Below are 18,901 nucleotides of genomic sequence, written 5' to 3' on the forward strand. Positions count from 1 at the left end.
GCTACCGAGCGGAAGTGGGGTTTTGTATTACATCGGCGTTACATGCCGTTCAACCGGCCGTTTGATGGTGATATGATGATAGACCTAGCGCAAATATGCTAATTGGGAAGTTTTGTACCGCGGAGAGCAAGTGCGCTTGGAAACACACATGTTCTGTTCGTGCCTCATCGTTAGGATGATCATTACAAATTTTCTGATAAAAGGTAAACTCATTTTTGGCTCGCAATAACATAATGACAGAAAATCTCAAACACTCCATTAATCAATTATTATCCACCACATCCGGTATTATAGAGAGGGGGAAAATCAACAAACAATTCAATAATGAGCACTTAAATTTACCAAACAAATATTCATCATCTCGGATAGACCGGACAGCCGAGAAATCGAATAAGAAAAGAGATGAGAAAAGCGTTCATCGCGTGTCCTCCGATTGTTAGATTATTGAGAGTCTGTGGATATTTATGGAGGCTTCTGTGTACACATATACACATATACTCCGTGTCAACGGCTGATGTTTCAACAAGTTTACCAATTGGTGTAAATATTTGTGTCCGCTTGGCTTCCTCATGGCATGATTAAAAAAAGGGGCGAGGAATTAGCGGCGTAAATGTTTGCTTCATTGTCGTAAAAAAAACCTTGCCCCTCCGCACTATGGTGAAGGACAAATCGAACAGCTACCCAAAAGTGATGGGATGCAGATTTAGACCCTCCAGGTCTCTACCGATGATCTCCGCGAGTCGCGGCGTAGTTGAGCACATATATTCCGCACGAACGGAACTAAAAAATGGCGTGTGTTGCGGCTCTTCCTATTCGAATCAACAACACGAACGCTGATCGAGACTCAACTCCTTGTTGCTAATTCCTGCGTCTCACACTGGCCAATAATTGATTAGTTTCTCACGCCGAACGAAGCGATATATAGGAGAAGTGTGTAATACGCACCCTCTAAGCGAGATTGGATTCACCGTGCTCTTAAAAATTAAGGTAACAACTACGTCAGTACGTAGATTAGTTAACCCTCAGTTATCTGTAATCGTTCTGTATTTTAGATACTGAATAACAAAAGTACTACGAATTTTACTTTGTAAGGCGCCCACATTTTATATTTTCCAATCATACGGTGTTATGCGCACCTTACACGATCAAACTGATTGACAATAAGTGTCTTCAATATCGTGACAGCTAGGCTTTCGACATCCGATCTAACTTCAATCAATATTTTGCCACCTTACACGGTCAATATCGCCCTCAACCCGTGACAACGAAAATATCCGCGATGGCTAGTGGCGACATTCGAGTTTGGGATTCAAACTATTCTCCATCAGATTAGAAGGCTAAAAGGCAATTTTCAATTGGTAAAATTTGAATGAAAATATCTACTTGGTATTATTTAATTAGTTGAAGCGCGTAGTCCTAACTCTAACTTAACCTATTTTCTATGAATTTTTAAATTTTCCTACTAAAATTTATTATTATTATATAACGTCAGTTTCAGATACAATTTTTGTATGAGATTTTCTCACCACTTGCAGAAAAAAAGTGATTTGCATTCACATAGAATACTAATTTGATTTGGAAAAGTTAATTTTCATTCATAATTTACACTTTAAAACTCGTTTTTCCTTCTCAAAAACACATCATAATACTCGCTTCACAAATACAGACTGATCCTTTCAGTTTCAGAGATGCCATATTATTTTAGATTGCGAAAATATATGCAAATTATATTATCTGCAAGCAAATGTGTTTTATTCGATAAATAAGACTATGACAGTAGAACCCCGATTATCTGTATCTGTATCTATTGATAAAACATAGTTTCTATGTTTAAACATCATCCCGACTATTCGCGGATAATCGGGATTCTACTGTAACTTGAATTAACACGTGATGTTTTTTCACCTGTGATTTTCCCAGATCTTCTCATTCTCCAAATTTTATAGCGGAGTGTGAAGAAACACACAACTTAGACTAAAGTGGCTGCCCCGCTGGCTAGCGCCGAGTTCAATGTTAAAAAATTCCTAAGACGTTGTTAATTTTCATTCACTCTCTCATCATCACATTGTCAGTTTACTTTGAGGTTTTGATTTGTATCGCGAAAAGTACTGTATTTTGCTATTTTAGGTACAGTAATTTACATTTAATGCGACATTTTTCTAATTGGACAGACCTGTATGCGACACGTTTAGTTAGACATTTTTGTAAACATCGAGTTCGGGCCCAAATTATGGCCCCACATTGAAATTCGCCGCCAGACGTCGACGCTGTACCACTCTCATCTTCAATCTTCAAATCGCCTCCAATGCGACACTGAGTGGTTCCTCTGCATGTCGTATTAAATGTAAATTACTGTATCAGTTTTCCAAAGCAAAAGCTTTCATTTATGATTCCTACAATTTCAGAAGTTTATAAATTTTAATTGCAATCGCAAAAAAGACTAACAAACATTAAATGTCCGCTTGCAAATCTGGCAACTCAGTCTGGAAGTCCGTGAGGTAAAACGTCATCATCATGCATCCATATGAAATGTCACGATATTGATGCCCGAAAATCAGAAAATCCGGATTTCTGAGTTGTCGGCCATTTTCAGCTGTCATTATGCTCTCAAATGTCATCATATTGTCAATAAATTTGACCGTGTAAGGTCCGCTTTAAATGGCCCAGCAGAAGTATAATATGCTCACAAGCTGTTTCTCTCAGAGACTATAAGGCTCTGGGAAACAGCTAGTATGAATGAGAGATTCCATCAATCTATTCACTTCATGCCCACCAGCGAAGAGAGGAAACTCCGCTCCGGTGAGCGTATTCTCCCAGTATTTGTGCATTAATTCTCCAGTCCGCGCTCTTTTTTTTCCTAATTTCTCTGAGCACATAATATAGATGCCAGATGTGAAGACATGTTTTCGTTTTGAAGACATTTAATTTTGTGAAAACATATTGAGGTCATTTCAAAGTATGTGAAAACAATTGTTTGTGTGATTTATCGAGCATGATTTAGAAGTATCGTGATGATTTTGCTCATTTTTGTTCATTATGATTATACAATGGAACCCCGAGCATCCGCCAGCGGATGATGCGCGGTGTGGTTAATCCACGAGAGCAAGTTCCATACTATTTCTATGGACTTTCCCGGAACTTATCAGAGAGTGGTGGGCTTTTGCGCTTTTATTTTCATGATAGCTTTCACATTATCTGACCACTAGTGTTCACGACCTTACAGATAAGTAGTTCAATGATTTCTGTGTTGATAAAACATAGTTATCATGATAAATTTTTTTTGTGTTTGCATCTCTTTTTTTAGTCATCTATTGCGTTATCCGCGATTTTCATGATCCGCGGTGACCTAGCCAGACTATGCCGCGGATGATCGGGGTTTTACTGTATTTGAAGACAATGGGCCTGATTCTCAAGTACATTTCACGGTGGAAACGAAGTGAAATGTAATCGCGATGACAACGGTACGGTGTCGATATCCGGATATGAAATTAGTTTCCCCCTAAAACTTATCATTATATTATCAAATTATCTTCAGAATTTTTTTTTGTATTAGATTATTATACCACATGAAAAAAAAAACAAAGTTTTCCATTCACATTGAACACCAGTTTTATACGAAGAAGTTAATTTTCATTAATGATTTTTAACTGAAAAATGCTCATTCTGCCTGAAAACTCATTATTATCTTCGACACTTCACTTACTCGTAAAACGTAGCTCAAAGGCGTGCCGTTTATTTCGTTTCCACCGTGAAGTGTATTCGAGAATCAGGCCCAATTATTCGTGTCATGCAGAGATATTTGAAAAAAATATCTGGCATCCCTCACATACCAGCTATTTCTCTCGTGAGAATGTTATCCGGCCGAAAGCGAGCAAATTGCCCCGATCGAGAGTATGCCGTACTGCCCAATGCTAAGCTGATGCGAAAAATATCAAATTGAGAAGAAAATGAATCCTTTCTTATCGTTTTATTCATCTGAGATATCCACTCGACCACTCGGAACTCGACTCAATAAAAATGACTCACAGTTATCGCCTCTATCGGTGACATGATGTGAAATGATGTGTTACATCGAAAATCGCTTCTAAAGAAAATTATTTTTCTTATTTTTTTAAAGCATGTTACAAATGTAAAACTTGCATGGTAGGATTCAATCATTGACTAGCACAATTACCTATCACCATTGCATTTCTATTCTTGCTGGTTTACGAAAAAATCAGGCGGATCAAATTGCCCGGCAGGCGCGTTTTAGACACATCTCCTCTATATCATGTGTAGCCAAGTTTTGTTGTGGCGGCGATTGGGCTCTGTGGGTTTAATGCCTTCTTGAAAAAAGCAATTTGAAGCGAGGACAGTTGGCGCTACGAGTGGGTACACCACGCGATAGCCATCAATCATTGGCGAGTGCTTTATTTCTTTTGTCTATCTTGTGAAAAATAATCGACATAAAAACCCAAATTGAAACTGAATGTTTAATGCTCTAAAATTACATTCTCGAAATCGATAGAAACCTTCACAAGACCAAACAAGAAAAAAGAACTATTGAAGGAATCGGGACAAAAAATATTTATGAGCTGCAGTGTTTGTAGTTGATTTGACAACAAAATTAGTTGAATTCTTCTCACGACCACATGTTCGTACTATACTCAACAGAAAAAAAATAACAAATTTTCGAAGGCTATTATTTTGTGCTTTTGTAAACTACCAATTGTTGTTTTAAGATATACAGAGCGGACTCGATTATCGTATTTAATCGAATCCTGTATAAATTCGAGCAAAAAAAAAGTATGGGTCTGAGCACGGACGAAAACTTGGCGTAGGACTTCGAGAACGATTGCTCTCGAATTGAGTTCTTTCATTTCACTTTTCGAAACATACACAGTATTATATACATGCATTGAGTATGATATGAATCAAAAAAACTTTCTAATAAAATCTCTATCAACGTTTAACCCTTTACGTAAAAATTTTGGAGATAATAAGGTGTCGCCATCTTCCAAGTCATCTTCTCTCCATTGATTCTGATAAGTTTTGCTATCAACAAATGTAGAATAATTATTAATATGCAACGACTCATCCTTTCCGTCATGAAAAAAAAACAAGTAAGAAAGGATAAGAACCATGGATAGAGCAAAGCAGTTCACTTTGACGAACGGCACAGTCACTAACTATTCACCTAAGTGAACCAGTTCTTTTGAACCATTCTTTCGATCTTTCGTTCAGTTTTACACTGGCGTCAAAAACAACATAGAATGTTAGCTGGAACCCAACAAACATAGGCAGCTTCACAGCTATCCATTTCCTGGTATTGATATCATTAGATTAGATGGAACTTTTTCTAATTTATGTGGAATGTATTTTTCAACTACTGGGGAAAGGAAAGGTACTTCTTCTTTAAAACTCACAAATTGTATGTAAAAACAATGCTATGTGTAATGAATCGATTCGCGCAATAGTTAATATTTTCTGTTGGGACACAGTCTTATTTCCATCGAAGATCATGTAATAATTCTATCAGAGAAGAAATTCCGTAACGCAATTTTGCAATTTTCCTTTACAATCCGGTAAATGCTATCACATAAAACGTTTTATCGTACACGCAATAGGCCAAACAATGGATTGAACGAAATGATTTTTTTTCCAATTTAATTATTTGAGAATTATTTGTTTACCCAATTAATTGTCACAGCTCAAAACGATAAATAACAACTCTCTGATATTCGGATATGTTATGTGAAAAAACCTCAGGTTTCAAGAAAAAATATAAAAAAAATATGGTGCCCTTGGTCCCGAAACCATCAAAAACAATTACAGCCAATAATTACGAAAACAAAATCCGATTTTTTTTCCAAGTGCAATATTTTTCAAACAAGACTAGCTCATTTGCTTTAATTTGATATGTCGATCATCTGAACCGGTTCAGTAGTCCAAAGTTCAAAATTTTACGTTAAAAAACCTCAGCTTTCAAGAAAAAAAATATAAAAAATATAGGTTCCCGAGAACATGTAAACAATAAAAAACAAATAAATCAATAATTACGAAAGCAAAATAAACATGAATTGTAGTATTTTTAATTGGCTTCAATTTGATATGTTAATTGTCAAAATCGGTCTAGTTCAGAAGTTATGAATTTTTGAAAAGAGTAATTTTTGGAAAAAAGGTGAAAAAAAATTATCTTTCGGACCACTCTAAAATGGAAATAGGTACCCCAATGAAAAAAATAAAAAATACGGGTCTAAAATTTTGTGAAAAGGAACAAAATTACCGCTTTTCACGAAAATCTTAGAACCACTACTGGGGAACTCCGATATAACATACACAGTATCAAAGTGTAAAGGAATTTTTTTTAATATATTTTTTTCTGAAATAACAATTTAAATTATCTTTTGATATAAAGTTTTATACCTTTAACCAATCCCGAAACACAACTGGTTTTGTGATTCCGGATTCTAAATGAATCAAGCTATAATCAACAGTACGAAGGGAAATATCATGAGAAAGGTTGATTTCGTCTTCTAGTTGAATTTATTCATCATTATTTACTAACCTTACCTAAACAGCAACACAATAAAGTAGTATAAGCTACGTTTTTGTGTTCTTTATTATGCGTCGATATAACATACAGTAAAACCTGTTTTTGTGCGGTTGCTTTTTGTGCGATTTCTCATTTGTGTGACTGTTTAGATGCGATAGTATTATTTGAGCGATTAGTTTGTGTGATTCAAGACGCGATGTCATAAAAAAATCGCACAAAAAGAGTCGCACAAACGACGAATCACGCGAAAAGGGACCGCACAAAAACGGGTTTGCCTGTACAATTCGATAAAACGTACAATTTTGAAAGTAAAATGTACGTTATATCGAAGTTACCGTGTATATATTTTTTTTCTTTCTTTACTAAAGAGATTTTCAGCCAAAGGCTGGTTCATCCCTAACATACCGTGTATATCGGTATCACATGGAATGGCTGTATGTAGAAATCAAAGACGTAGTCCTTCGCCAAATTTCGTCTTTCAATTCTATACTGGGGTGTAAGTTCAAAGCTTTGAAAACGAGCTACCGTAGAGAAGAAAACAGCTACAGCTCCTGCTACTGCCGGTACAGCTGTAGTAAAGAAAAAACCAACTAAGACATCGAAATCCGTTGAACGAAAACCCAAATCACCGATGCCACCGAAAGGAGCGGAGCGGTTCTGAGAACTGCACGAGGTATTTCAAAAAATCAAATCCAGTTCTTCTCAGAACTTTCAGTTACTTTGAACCGAAAGAGTTTATTTTGTTTCAATCGAGTGCGATAAACGATCGGTCAAAGATCACGTCTTTCAGCAAATTATTAGGAGTACAATGTATCTTAAGAAAGACAATTCCCGGCAAACGACGTTTACTCAACAATTTCTCAAACGGCAAGTGGGTGTTGTGAGGAAGGATGAATGAACGCATCATTTATGTAGACTGATTGGATGCGACAGATATTTTGTCTATTGGAAATGGTAACGCTCTCGTTTTCAAATTCATTCATCCATTTATTGAGAATTGATTCAGATTCAACTTCAAACAAATGATCACTGAACCAACCATAGTCCTACGTCAATGCGGTTATACCACTGCACAGTGGTCCAGGAGGTGCATTTAAATGGAAATTAGCATTTAGAGCTCGACAGGTATTCTCTAGACAAGAACTGTCTTCGACAAAGTTTTTACATATAATAGAGCGCTCATTTTTATGTTATCAAAAATAGGGTGACCAAAATTGTCGATGAAATAAAAAATATAACTTTCTCATCTTTACAGATAGAGGTAAACAAAGTCCGACAATGTTGTAGCCCCAGTTATTTAAGACATCTTTGTAGAACAAAGTTTTTTTTCTATCTCGTGAAATAACCGATAGGGCGCCTTTTTTCTAAGTTGCATTAGGATCACCATGAAAAAAAAACTGTGTTTTTGCTCTAACTTTTACATTTCAAGTTCTACATGCAGACTATCTTCGAAAGACGTTTCGGGTTTTCTACTACAAATATTTTGCGATGCAGAACATGTTAATATCTCAACTCCACTCAAAGTTATTGATATTTTTTCCCAAAAAATACGTTCCCTTCATTTGTTTGTCATTCTTTCTGGGGCAAACATAAAAAATGTTTGTCGGCGGAATTTTAAAGAACAAATTTTACTCTATATAATATATGATTTTCAAAACTATGTTATTTTCTGTGTTCAAGTGAATTAAAATTAAAATCTTGAGTTTTTGGGTGAAAACTTTGAGCAGAATTAAGATATTGACATGTTCTGCATCGCCAAATGTTGGTATTGATAAGCTCTAAAAGTCGTATGAAGACAATTTTGATTAAGAATTTTAAATACAAAAGTTATAGTAAAAAACCGTTTTTTTTTATGGTAACCTAAATTGCCAAAATTGCTTTGGATGCACTTACAATCCAGGCGTTATTTGCCAGAAGAAACATAACCATCGCGTCATTGGAGTAAACTCACTGAAGTCAACCGCGAGAATGGAATTTCGGCTGGCAGACCGTAATGCACACTCGATTAATCGTTGTACTTACCGTATCGAAGAATTCCGTGAACTTGGAAAAGTAATACCACCAACACGCGTGTACCATCTGTTATCCGTTCCAAAACGTTCCATCGATGACAGTTCCAATTCGGGTTGAGGAGGTGTGTGTGTGTGTGATATTCGATTGAACAGGCATCGTTTAAGTTCAGACAGTTTCAAAACAAACAAAAAAAACGGGAAAAGGAACAATACATTAGAATAGCTTTGGGATTATTTTTAGCTTGAGGCGTCTTTACAGCTAAAGTATTCTTTGGAAAACAACACAACACGAAATGAGGGGGGATTTTTAGACTCGAAATCTTTTGTTTCTGTTGTTGTGTGGATCATTGTGGGAAGAGACTTTTCCTGGATACGTATACTTTAGGGTGCCAATGAATGTATGGGAAAAAATCGACACTAAAATTTCAAAAAGTTACCCTATACAAAATATTCACCACATCGAAAAAACACCTTATGGACTTATGGAAGAGTGGCGCAAAGCGGTCAAAGTTGATTTGCACGATAATATATCCTGTGCAAAATATTAGCTCATTCGGACTCCATCTACTGGTGTAGCAGACGTTAAATTTTGAGTTTTTTGAAAACCGAAAAATCACCGGAAATCAGGGTATTAAAGAAAATTGATTCCAGTTGTCTTAAAATTGCATAACACGTCGAGCATTACTTATCGTGCAAATCAACATTTCTTAGCAAGTTTCGAATGAAAAATCGAGATAACTATTTTTATTGGCACCCAAAACCATACTTTTCGTTTCGTATTCAAAAAAAAAAAAAGTCCCAGAGTCCCAGAGTGTCTCGACGTTTCATGTAATTTTAAGACATTTGGCATCAAAACATTTTTTTTCGATAACCCCGATTTCCTTTACTCCCCCCTTGGGTGATTTTTCGATTTTCAAAGAACTCAAACTTTGACCGCTTTACGCCACTATCCCTTGAGTCCGATTGAGCTGAAATTTGGCATAGGGTGTTTTTTTCAAGGCGGTAAACATTTTTAATGGGGTAACTTTTTGAAAATTTAGGGTCGATTTTTTCTCATACATTCATTGACACCCTAGTATACATACTAAACCAGGCAGAGAGGAGAAGTTATGGGATGCTATTGATTGACGAGACCAGGAAGCACATAAATGAATGATTAATCGGGTGTGGAGAATAAAATATGAAATACAACAACATCAAGAACCGTAATTGCTGAGCCAGATAGAGATGGATTGTTTAAACACAGGGGAAGGTATCGCTACTCAAGACACATACATAGTATAGGGTTACGTTCTCTCGTTTTCGATTATAAGGTTAGAATTCTAGGGGTTAGTGAGAAACTAAACTGTAAACGATAATAGTACAATATATAATTTTAATGATGATTAACACTTTCGGGTTAGTGCAAAGCATTAGAAATGATGCGAATGAGATGCAATGATGAGCTGAGGTTATGCCAAAATCACAATAAGCGTGTGAATGATTCCACAAAGATGACTTAAAGTGCTGCAGAGAAAACAAGTGTGCCGTTCAATTAAGACTTCTACCATTCACAGTATAAACAAACATCACAAAACATTGTACAAAAGTGGTTCCACGGAGGGTCGGTTTTCGAACGATTCTACAGACTCATTACGTCACTCACTGGATACTAAACACTTAAGTGTTGATTTTGGCATGAAACTGTCTATGCTAAGGTCGTTCCGAACGAATCGAACATGCAAATGAGTGGATATGGGTTTATGTATATGTGTGAGTGTGACTATTTGGGGCGACCTTTAGGCGAACGTGATTCTTAAAACCTACCCTTAACGTTTTAGGGTGGTTACTATAGTCGACTGGCTGACATCGGAAGTTATAATGTCCCGTTAGCCAACCCGATACACCGATCTGTGGATTGCAATAGAAAAAGAATAGTTCCAAGTTAGTACCGTCTCACGGGGGAAGGAGTTGGCGTTAATACAAAGCGAAAACTAGTAACAGTCCGGTGGTTTTGGTTTGGTCCTCAAAAACTACTTATTTCTGTGTGTACTTTGAGCCCTGAAATACTTCTGTGGGGTCGGGAATCATCGCGTTCGAGTCTAGTCGTCGTGGTCGAAATCGTTACAGAAATTATCCCCGAGATCATCAATTTTTTTTTCATTTGAACACACGCGAAAGCCAGCGTGAGTATGATTAGTTTTTTCCTGTTTTCGGTGTATATTTTAGCTCAGGTTATGATGAAAACTTATACACATTTTTTTACAAATAGCTGATGAAACCGAATCCTCAACATCACTCACAACGTGCTAAATCCACATAATTACTTACCCTTTTGTGTTAATAATTGTTTACAAAAAAAATCTAGATGAACTGATTCACTAGCAAATAGCGACTACTTTCGATAAAACTTTTTTCTGACAAAATCAAATGAATCAATGATGATAACTTGCATACAAATTTACATGTAAGTGTGAATTCTAATCAGGTTCTACTTTCGTTTATAATGATAAAAAAACTGCGAAAATCGAACAAATATTTGTTAGTTATCTTCGGTACCACACTATTACTACTGCACACAAACAAACACACGCACACTCTGTACTCAGGGAGTGGTAACAGCGGATCCCCAAGCCTAGGTTCTAGCGCTAGGTTTGTGGTTGGGATTTGGCCCTTGGGCTTCTCCATCGGGCCATTGATAGTTTTCGACTGCTTCCCTCCGGATTAGACTAGGAATATATTTGTTTTTTTTTTGCGTGAGGATTAGTGAAAATGTAATGTAAAGTTTAGACGCTAGTGTAAGTTTTCCACCAATGGTGGCTACGGTCCAGTTTGTACCAGGGTTTGCGTAGCCTTGCGCTCGGTCTGCGGATGTTTCTATTTCCGTCTCCCTTCCGGGACTGCCGTTGGGATCTCTAACACCTTGTGATACCCTTCCGATACCTTCCGAATGTCATAGTTTCGGGGGTGAATCGCTGGTAGTGGTTTAGTAAAATGCGCTACGATCGCTAATATTCTGTCTCGGGATGAGATACGAAATAAAAGATTTGGAACAGAGAGAACATTCAACGAAGAGTTGGGTAGTGTCGAGAGGTGGGGGCGAAGGGTACTCCGTTCTGATATTGGGGAAGGGATGTTGAAATACGTTGTACGGTGGCACTTGTTGTCAAACTTACTCTCATCGCTCGACCGGTCGTACCGTGGTCCACTGGTTGGCACCGGAAGCTGTACTCGCCCCACCAACCTCCCATCAGACACTAGAGATACGTAGGAATAAATCACATGGGTGGGAAAATGAGAAACCATATAAATATTTGTGCATGCAAAAAGAGTTGCAATTAAGCCAAATCGAAAAACAAAATGCAAATATCAATGCACTAGTTTCAATCTTATTTTCGATTTCCGGTTTCGTTATGAATCGCGGATCGTGCGCGGCAAAGGTGAAGATTAATGAACCGAACACAAGACACGAGCCGGAAGGCCGGCTGTTGATCTCTTCCCTAAGTTATGCACACGGTCACAGAGCGTTCTTTGAAGTCCGGCGGAACGTGAGTTCATTGTGCCGCAGTCTTTCGCGACTTGTAAACAACAGCTACGGTCAAAAAGTGAAAGGAAGGTCGTGTGGGTAAAATTCGTGAGCACGGTCTTCTCTTGCTCCGACAGTCGACAGTGTTGGGGATTGGTTCGTGGGCGGGGAGGGGAGTAATAAGGTGTTGGGAGATGACTGAGTGTACCGATCGATCTCGATGAAGTACTCAAATGAACCCTGATAGGCACGGTGTTCGAGCCTCGAAGTTTCGTTGAATTAATGTTCGAAGGGTTAATTTGTATCTCAGATTGAGGTGCTTAATGTGTGATCCAAAATACATATTCAGGATTAGTAAGTGAAAACTCAATATTTAAATTCACGATTATAATTCCACATTGCGAATTCTACATTTTGGATTTTTGGACCAGATTCGGAGTTCCATATTGTAGAATACCGATTTCCTGATTGTCTGCAATCTGTAAATTAAATTCGGGATCCAATTTGTGAATATCAATCTCATGAACCCGATTCAGATTCATATTCTTAATTCTAGATTCCAGATTTCAGATAAGTTCCAAATTCTAGATTTAGAACATCAAACAGAAGAGTCAGAATTCCAGGTCGCGGGAATTGCATATTTCCAGACGAGGAATCTCCAACTTAATGAATCAGTGTTGCAGCCTCGAAGTTCAAAATTACAAGGCTTAGAGATTAGAAAAATGCATTTTCTTTCAACTCATTCAGGATTCTAGTTTCGATCTAAAATGCAAGCTCAAATCTCCGATTCCGATTCAGAACTAAATTCCGTATTTGATATTTGAGGACTGAGGCTTTTTTTTATTTTCTTGAATTTCTCAGTTTTGGGTGTTGTAAAATCTATTAGGCTCTAAAGCTTCTAAATTTTATAATCCTTAGATTTTTGTTATTGATTTTTTTAGATTTTAGATTTTTTTGTATTTTTTAAAATTTTTGACTTTATTTCGAACTATACATTCTCGGGTGAATGTATAAATTTCAAATGTTTGTATTTTAAATTTGTAGATTTTGAATATTTGAATTTTTTATTTTCGATTAATCAGATTTTGTATGTCAGATGTTTTAAATGTTTCATATGTTTTGAATTTCGAACGCTTTGGATTTTTAAAATTTTAGGATTTTAAAATTTTTGTTTGTATATTTTTGAATTTTCGATGGATCTGATAGTGTGTTTTAGATGTTTTAATGCTTCGTATGTTGAATCTCTAATGTATTGAATTTTTAAAATTTCAAGATATTTGATATATATATATATTTCTATTATGATTTATTTCTATTATGTTTTGATTCTTTGTTTTTTAATACTTTCATTTTATGTTTTTTAAAGTTTTAATTTTAAATTAAAAAAAATCATTATGATTTTTTTTGTTTTTATTGCTTTTTAAATAAATTTTAATTACTCATACCGATTATATACAGTATTTAATTTTCACTATATATAATTTAATAATTTTTTCATTTTTTCTTTGTTTTATATGACCCATTTCAGCGTGACGTGACAATGTTTTGACTCACTGCAAACACGTTTTTCCACGTTCTGGTGTGTGAGTCAAACGATTCCCAATAAGTAAAAGATGTCAGAATAAAATATAGAAAATCTCCTAAAAGAACCATCAGTTGGAGGATACTTTATGGTTGAATGCGCTTTTTCCCAATCAAATACTTTTGTGACATGCCTTGCTTTTTTTTTTTTCAATTTTTCTAATTTTGTTCGATTTTCTTTTTACTTGTTTTTTTATCTTTTATTATTTAAGATTTTAAATGTTTTAATTTTTAGATTATTTTAAACTTTCAAATTTACAAATAAATTAATTTTCAATTATTCTATTTCGTGAGTTTGTCAATTTCAAAAATTTTGGAGTTATGAAAAGTTGAAAAAAAAATGTTGAATTTTTGAATTTATTAACTTCTGTATTTTTTTTCTATTATTGGATTTTAAAGTTTTCAGACTTTTCAGTTTGACAATTTCAAAATTAAAAAAAAAATGAATCTTAGTTTAAAAAAATGGAATTATTGGATTTTTGCAGCTTTTGGAATTTTTAGATTTTCTGATTTTCGAATTTTGGGATTTCTATCCTTTGTTTTGTATTTTTTTTTTACTTTTAGTGAAGGATTGCAGTACTTAAGAATTTCGGTATTTCAGATCGTTGAGATTTTTGGATTTGTAGATCATTGGATTTTCGGATTTCAGATTTTCGGGTTATTCGATTTCTGGATCTTTCGATTTTTACATCTTTGGATTCCGGGATTCTTGGATTTTAGAATCATTGAATCTTAGAGTTTTTGGATTTTTGCATATTTGAATTTCAGGACTATAGGATTTCTGGATGTCAGGATTTTTGGATTCTTAGATTTTTTGGTTTTGAGAATGTTAGATTTTAGAATGTTTGGATTTCACAATTTTTGGATTCTCGATTTGCGGGTTTCTGAACGAGTTAATGAAAATTTTTGGATTTTTGGACTTTTGGATTCTTAATGGATTCAAAATCCTGAAACTTTTTTATTTTTTCATTGTTGTTTTTTTTTTGGATTTTTGGATATTCAAATTTGTGGGTGAATATAATTTCGAATTCTTTGCATTTTTTGGATTTCTAGATTTTTAGTTTTTTTGATCTTCGAATAGCTTTAAACAGTTGGGTTTTTGGATTTTTTGGCTTTTTGAATTTTGGATTATTGTATTTTTGAAATTCAGGATATTTCTATTTTTGAACTTTTGGAATCTGGGATTTTAGGATGATTGAATTTTTTAAATTTTTCAAATTTTGCCTCTCAACATGTTTTGATTTTTGAATTATTGGATTTTCAGACTTTTGTATCCACAAACTTGTGGGTTTTAGAATTTTTAAGACTTCAGAATTGTTATTTTTTGAATCTTTGAACTTCTGCGTTTTTGGATTGTTGAACTATTTGTTTTGTACATTTTTTTCAGCATTCAATATTCGTAATTGTATACCTAATATTTGTACTTTCAATTCAAATTCTTGATTTGAAAATCCAGATGATTCTAAACTCAAATACCTGTTTAAGTTGTAGATCACAAATGAATTTCTAAGATTTATGAATCCTTATATCCCAAATTATTTATTTAGTTTTCTGATTTCTGGTCTAATAAATTTTTCTGATTTCCAATTTCCGTAGTTTTTTTTAAATATTGTTCCCGATTTGAGATATTAGAATTTTTGAGTTTTTTTATTTCTGAAGTTTTCGATTTCAGAATTCTTGCCTCTTTATCATTTTTAAATGTCTAGATTTTTGGACAGAAGGAATTTTTATTTTTTTTTTTGATTTTCGTTTTATTTTTATTTTTGGGTTTTGGGATTTTTTTTGAGTTTTTGAGTTTGGATGTTTGCTTAAATGATCAAATTTTTGAACTTTCGGACGTTCTATAAAAATGTTTCGATTTATGTATTATTTTTTTTCTAATTTCTTGAATTTTAATTTTTTTTTAAACCTTTGAATTTTGAATTATTTATTTTGTAATTTTTTTCAGGATTCTACATTTGAAACTGTATACCTTAATTTTTGTACTTTCAAATTTCAGTATCAGATTATAGATTTGAAAATTCAGAGGATTCTGAATTCAAATACCTGTTTTAGCTCTAGATTACAAATTTGGAAATTCAGATTTTTGAATCTTAATTTCCCGAATTCGGTGTTCTGATTCCTGGTCTAATTAATATTTCCGATTTCCGATTTTCTTAAAATATCGCTATAGATATGAGATTTTTAGATTTTTGGTTACTGAACTTTTGGATTTAGAATTTTAGGTTTTTTTTGCTTGTTTCTCAATTTTATGTGTCTAGATTTTGGGATTGTAGGAATCTAATTTTTTTTAATTTTGGGTTTTGGGATTTTGATTTTTTTGAAGTTTTTGCGCTTGGATTTTTGCATTTTTATAATGTTTTTATTCATGTTTTTTTTATAACATTCATGAATTTTTTGATTTTTTAATTTTTATTTTTTTGAATCTTTGAATTATTTAGCCTTCTGATTCCTGATCTAATTAATATTTCCGATTTTAAATTTTTTGAAAATATCGTTTTAATTTGAAAAATTAAAAAAAAATCGCACGTTGCAATTTTGAGAGGAACTGAAATTTAGTCTTCGAATCTTAATTCTGAATCGGGTGTCTAAACTCTATAATTATAATCTAGAGACAAAACTTACAATATTTTCTGTCTCTAGATTATAATTAAAGACTTTAGACTCCCGATTCTAAATTCAGATTCGAACACTGAATGCAAGTTCCTCATCAATTTGCAATTCCAATGTAAATGCAGTTCATTTCCGCATTTACAGATTAAGGATCGAATTGAGTATTACTGATTTTGAATCCTATTTCTTAGAAGACTGATTTTGAATTCAAAATCTCTGTGCATATTTCGATTCTGGATTGCAAATCTCGGATCCCAAATGTAAGTTTCTGAATTATTGATTAATGATTACTTTTTCACGTTTCAGGTGCGGAGTCTAGATTTTAGATTTTAGATTCCATACACCTTTGCCAGAGAGAATTGAAAATTTGTACTTCAAATTGTAAATTATAGATTAAAATTATTGATTTGGGATTTCAAGGATTTAGGGTAACTTAGATGCTTGAGGCGAACTAATTTTCAATTCTACATTAAGACTTGGCTTCCAGGCTTTAGTTTCCGGGTATGGATTTTATTTATATTTTGAAGATTTCTTCACGATGAATCATCGTGATCATAGATTAATCAACATAACCTTCTCAAAACTCAGTCCAGGGCAACTTTTTCAGTATACACAATGGACCCAGAGTTGATTGATTTCTCATCCAGATGCTGGAGGAAATCAATGCATGTAGTGTAATATGCCGATTATTTCCTATCATTCCCGACTCTTGAACGCGAAAAGCTTGCGAGCTACGGTTCACACTTCCTACACAAACATCGCCCAACTCGAACACCGTTCCTGCATTCGCAATGCAATCTCAATCTCTGCAATCCCCGGAAGCCACCGAGAAATAGTGAAAGGTATATCTTGGATATGTCGCTTACATTGCATCGCATTGTTTGTTTCGATCTTCGGGGAGGCGCCGGCGATTGAAAGGTGAGTGAGTTGAAGGTTTCAGTTCCAGCAACCGATGAATTACTGGACCGATGAATTCACCTTGAAAGTACTTCTTAACTAAGACGCCTCTAGGTGATTAATGATGGTAATAATAGCCGTAAACAGTGTGTGATTGGCAGCGAATCCCGATCGGATCTCCAAGAGTGAAAAAAATAACCAATCAGGGAGAAATGAGACAAAATAAAGCTTCTAGGATATAATGAGCCTAGCCGTTATAATATTAAGGTTTGGGGCAAATGGTGGGAGGGTGAAGGATTCGGGAGCATCATCTTCTTGTCCGGAGAAAGAGAACATTCAGTCGTGGCGTCTTGTTCGGCGTGGTTCGCTTGTTTCCGAAATGTTTAAGGGAAGTAAGTGGTTGATTAGTGATTAATCCGAGACCAGACCCCGAGCGGCATAAATACCTCGTAGAACAACCAGGCACTGAACACGACTTGCACGAAGTTGTAGAGTATGAGGGTGTGTCTCAGCTGGAATGGTTTGCGGTTCTCCATAAGCCTTGGGCCCAGGACCTGCGGGGGAGAAAAGAGAAAGAGGAAAAAGTAAGTAACTTCATGAAACGCAACGAAACATTCCTCGCCGGACCGGACAGCGGTTCATGCCTCGGGCGGTACTCTGCGCCAATATCGGTTAAGGTGAAACTAGTTGTGTCCGACCTTAAACCACTTTTTCCGTCGCTACGCTAACCCCTATTAGCTACAAATAATCGTTCCTCCCCTTTCGTACAATCATAACCACCGCAGTGATGCTCGAAAAGCGTGCAAAAAGATTACCTCACAATAGCGGTGAAAAGTCACTTTCCTCTTCCAGCGGTTCGATTGAAATATCAACTTCTCCGTCGAACGCACACATGCGCGCACAGTACGGTTGAATTATTTTTCAAGGTGAACAGCGAAAGCGATGTTATTTAACTTTTTGCATCCTCCTTATCTCATTCATTGGATTCGCTGCTAAACCCGATCTTTTACTCGATCACGTTGATACATTTTACTACACGGTATTGGTAACTTTGCGCATAGCAACAATACATAAAGATAAATTATTTTCAATTATTTTCAAACAAGTTTGGGGTATATGTTAAACCAACGTTGAACCGACGGCTTATACTGCCGGTTTGACATTTGTTTACCTGTTTTTTTACCTCATAATAGGTACGAATAATTCGTCCGACAAAAAATTAGAAAATGAAAAATAATTGATAGTGCGGTGGTAGAAGGTGGTGCGGAGTCAATCAAATTTATTTTTCATGTGCCTTTTGCTTGAGAAAATATTTCTTGCACCTTTTTTCCATATCCTGTCTTAATAATATAATTCTAGTGTTCAGAATAATGAAAACTAACATTTGGCGAGAAATGAAATTGAATTATATTTAACTTCAGAGAAACTTAGATACTGATATTTCAGTATCTGCCAAAATGTCAGTATCTGCCAAAATTAGTTCGTTCATTTTTATTAATTCGATTATTTTAGTCTTTAATAATAATACTTTCTCTGGATAGTCGATTATTGTGAGAAAAGTAACACTTTTATTGGATCTCATTTGACAATTCTATTGGATTTTTTGACAACCTATTTGATTCTATCTGCATCACTAAATTTACAAAAAAAATATGTATACCATTATTTCTAAGTGTGTAACGATCTTAGCATCATTCATAGCACCATCCTGAATCGAGATGGAAAATGAAAGGTGGGAAGATTTTTAAATCTGTGACG

At 35.0% G+C, this 18,901-nt stretch overlaps 1 protein-coding gene across 15 annotated transcripts in view; it reads right to left on the reverse strand.

Annotated features, from left to right (window-relative positions):
• LOC129763160 (elongation of very long chain fatty acids protein AAEL008004) overlaps positions 1-18,901 on the reverse strand; it is a 213,991-nt gene that overhangs the window by 16,636 nt on the left and 178,454 nt on the right. For 14 of the 15 annotated variants that reach the window (XM_055762074.1, XM_055762033.1, XM_055762025.1 and 11 more), the window contains 3 exons: positions 17,590-17,697; positions 10,354-10,437; positions 8,558-8,614 (listed from right to left, as the gene is read on the reverse strand). In XM_055762074.1, the coding sequence (XP_055618049.1) occupies positions 8,558-8,614; positions 10,354-10,437; positions 17,590-17,697 (249 nt within the window). Of the gene's footprint in view, positions 1-8,557; positions 8,615-10,353; positions 10,438-11,702; positions 11,784-17,589; positions 17,698-18,901 lie in introns of all 15 variants that reach the window. The other variant, XM_055762084.1, reaches the window with a different exon arrangement.

The sequence above is a fragment of the Toxorhynchites rutilus genome, chromosome 1, assembly GCF_029784135.1.
Source record: "Toxorhynchites rutilus septentrionalis strain SRP chromosome 1, ASM2978413v1, whole genome shotgun sequence".
In the NCBI taxonomy this organism is placed as follows: domain Eukaryota; kingdom Metazoa; phylum Arthropoda; class Insecta; order Diptera; family Culicidae; genus Toxorhynchites; species Toxorhynchites rutilus.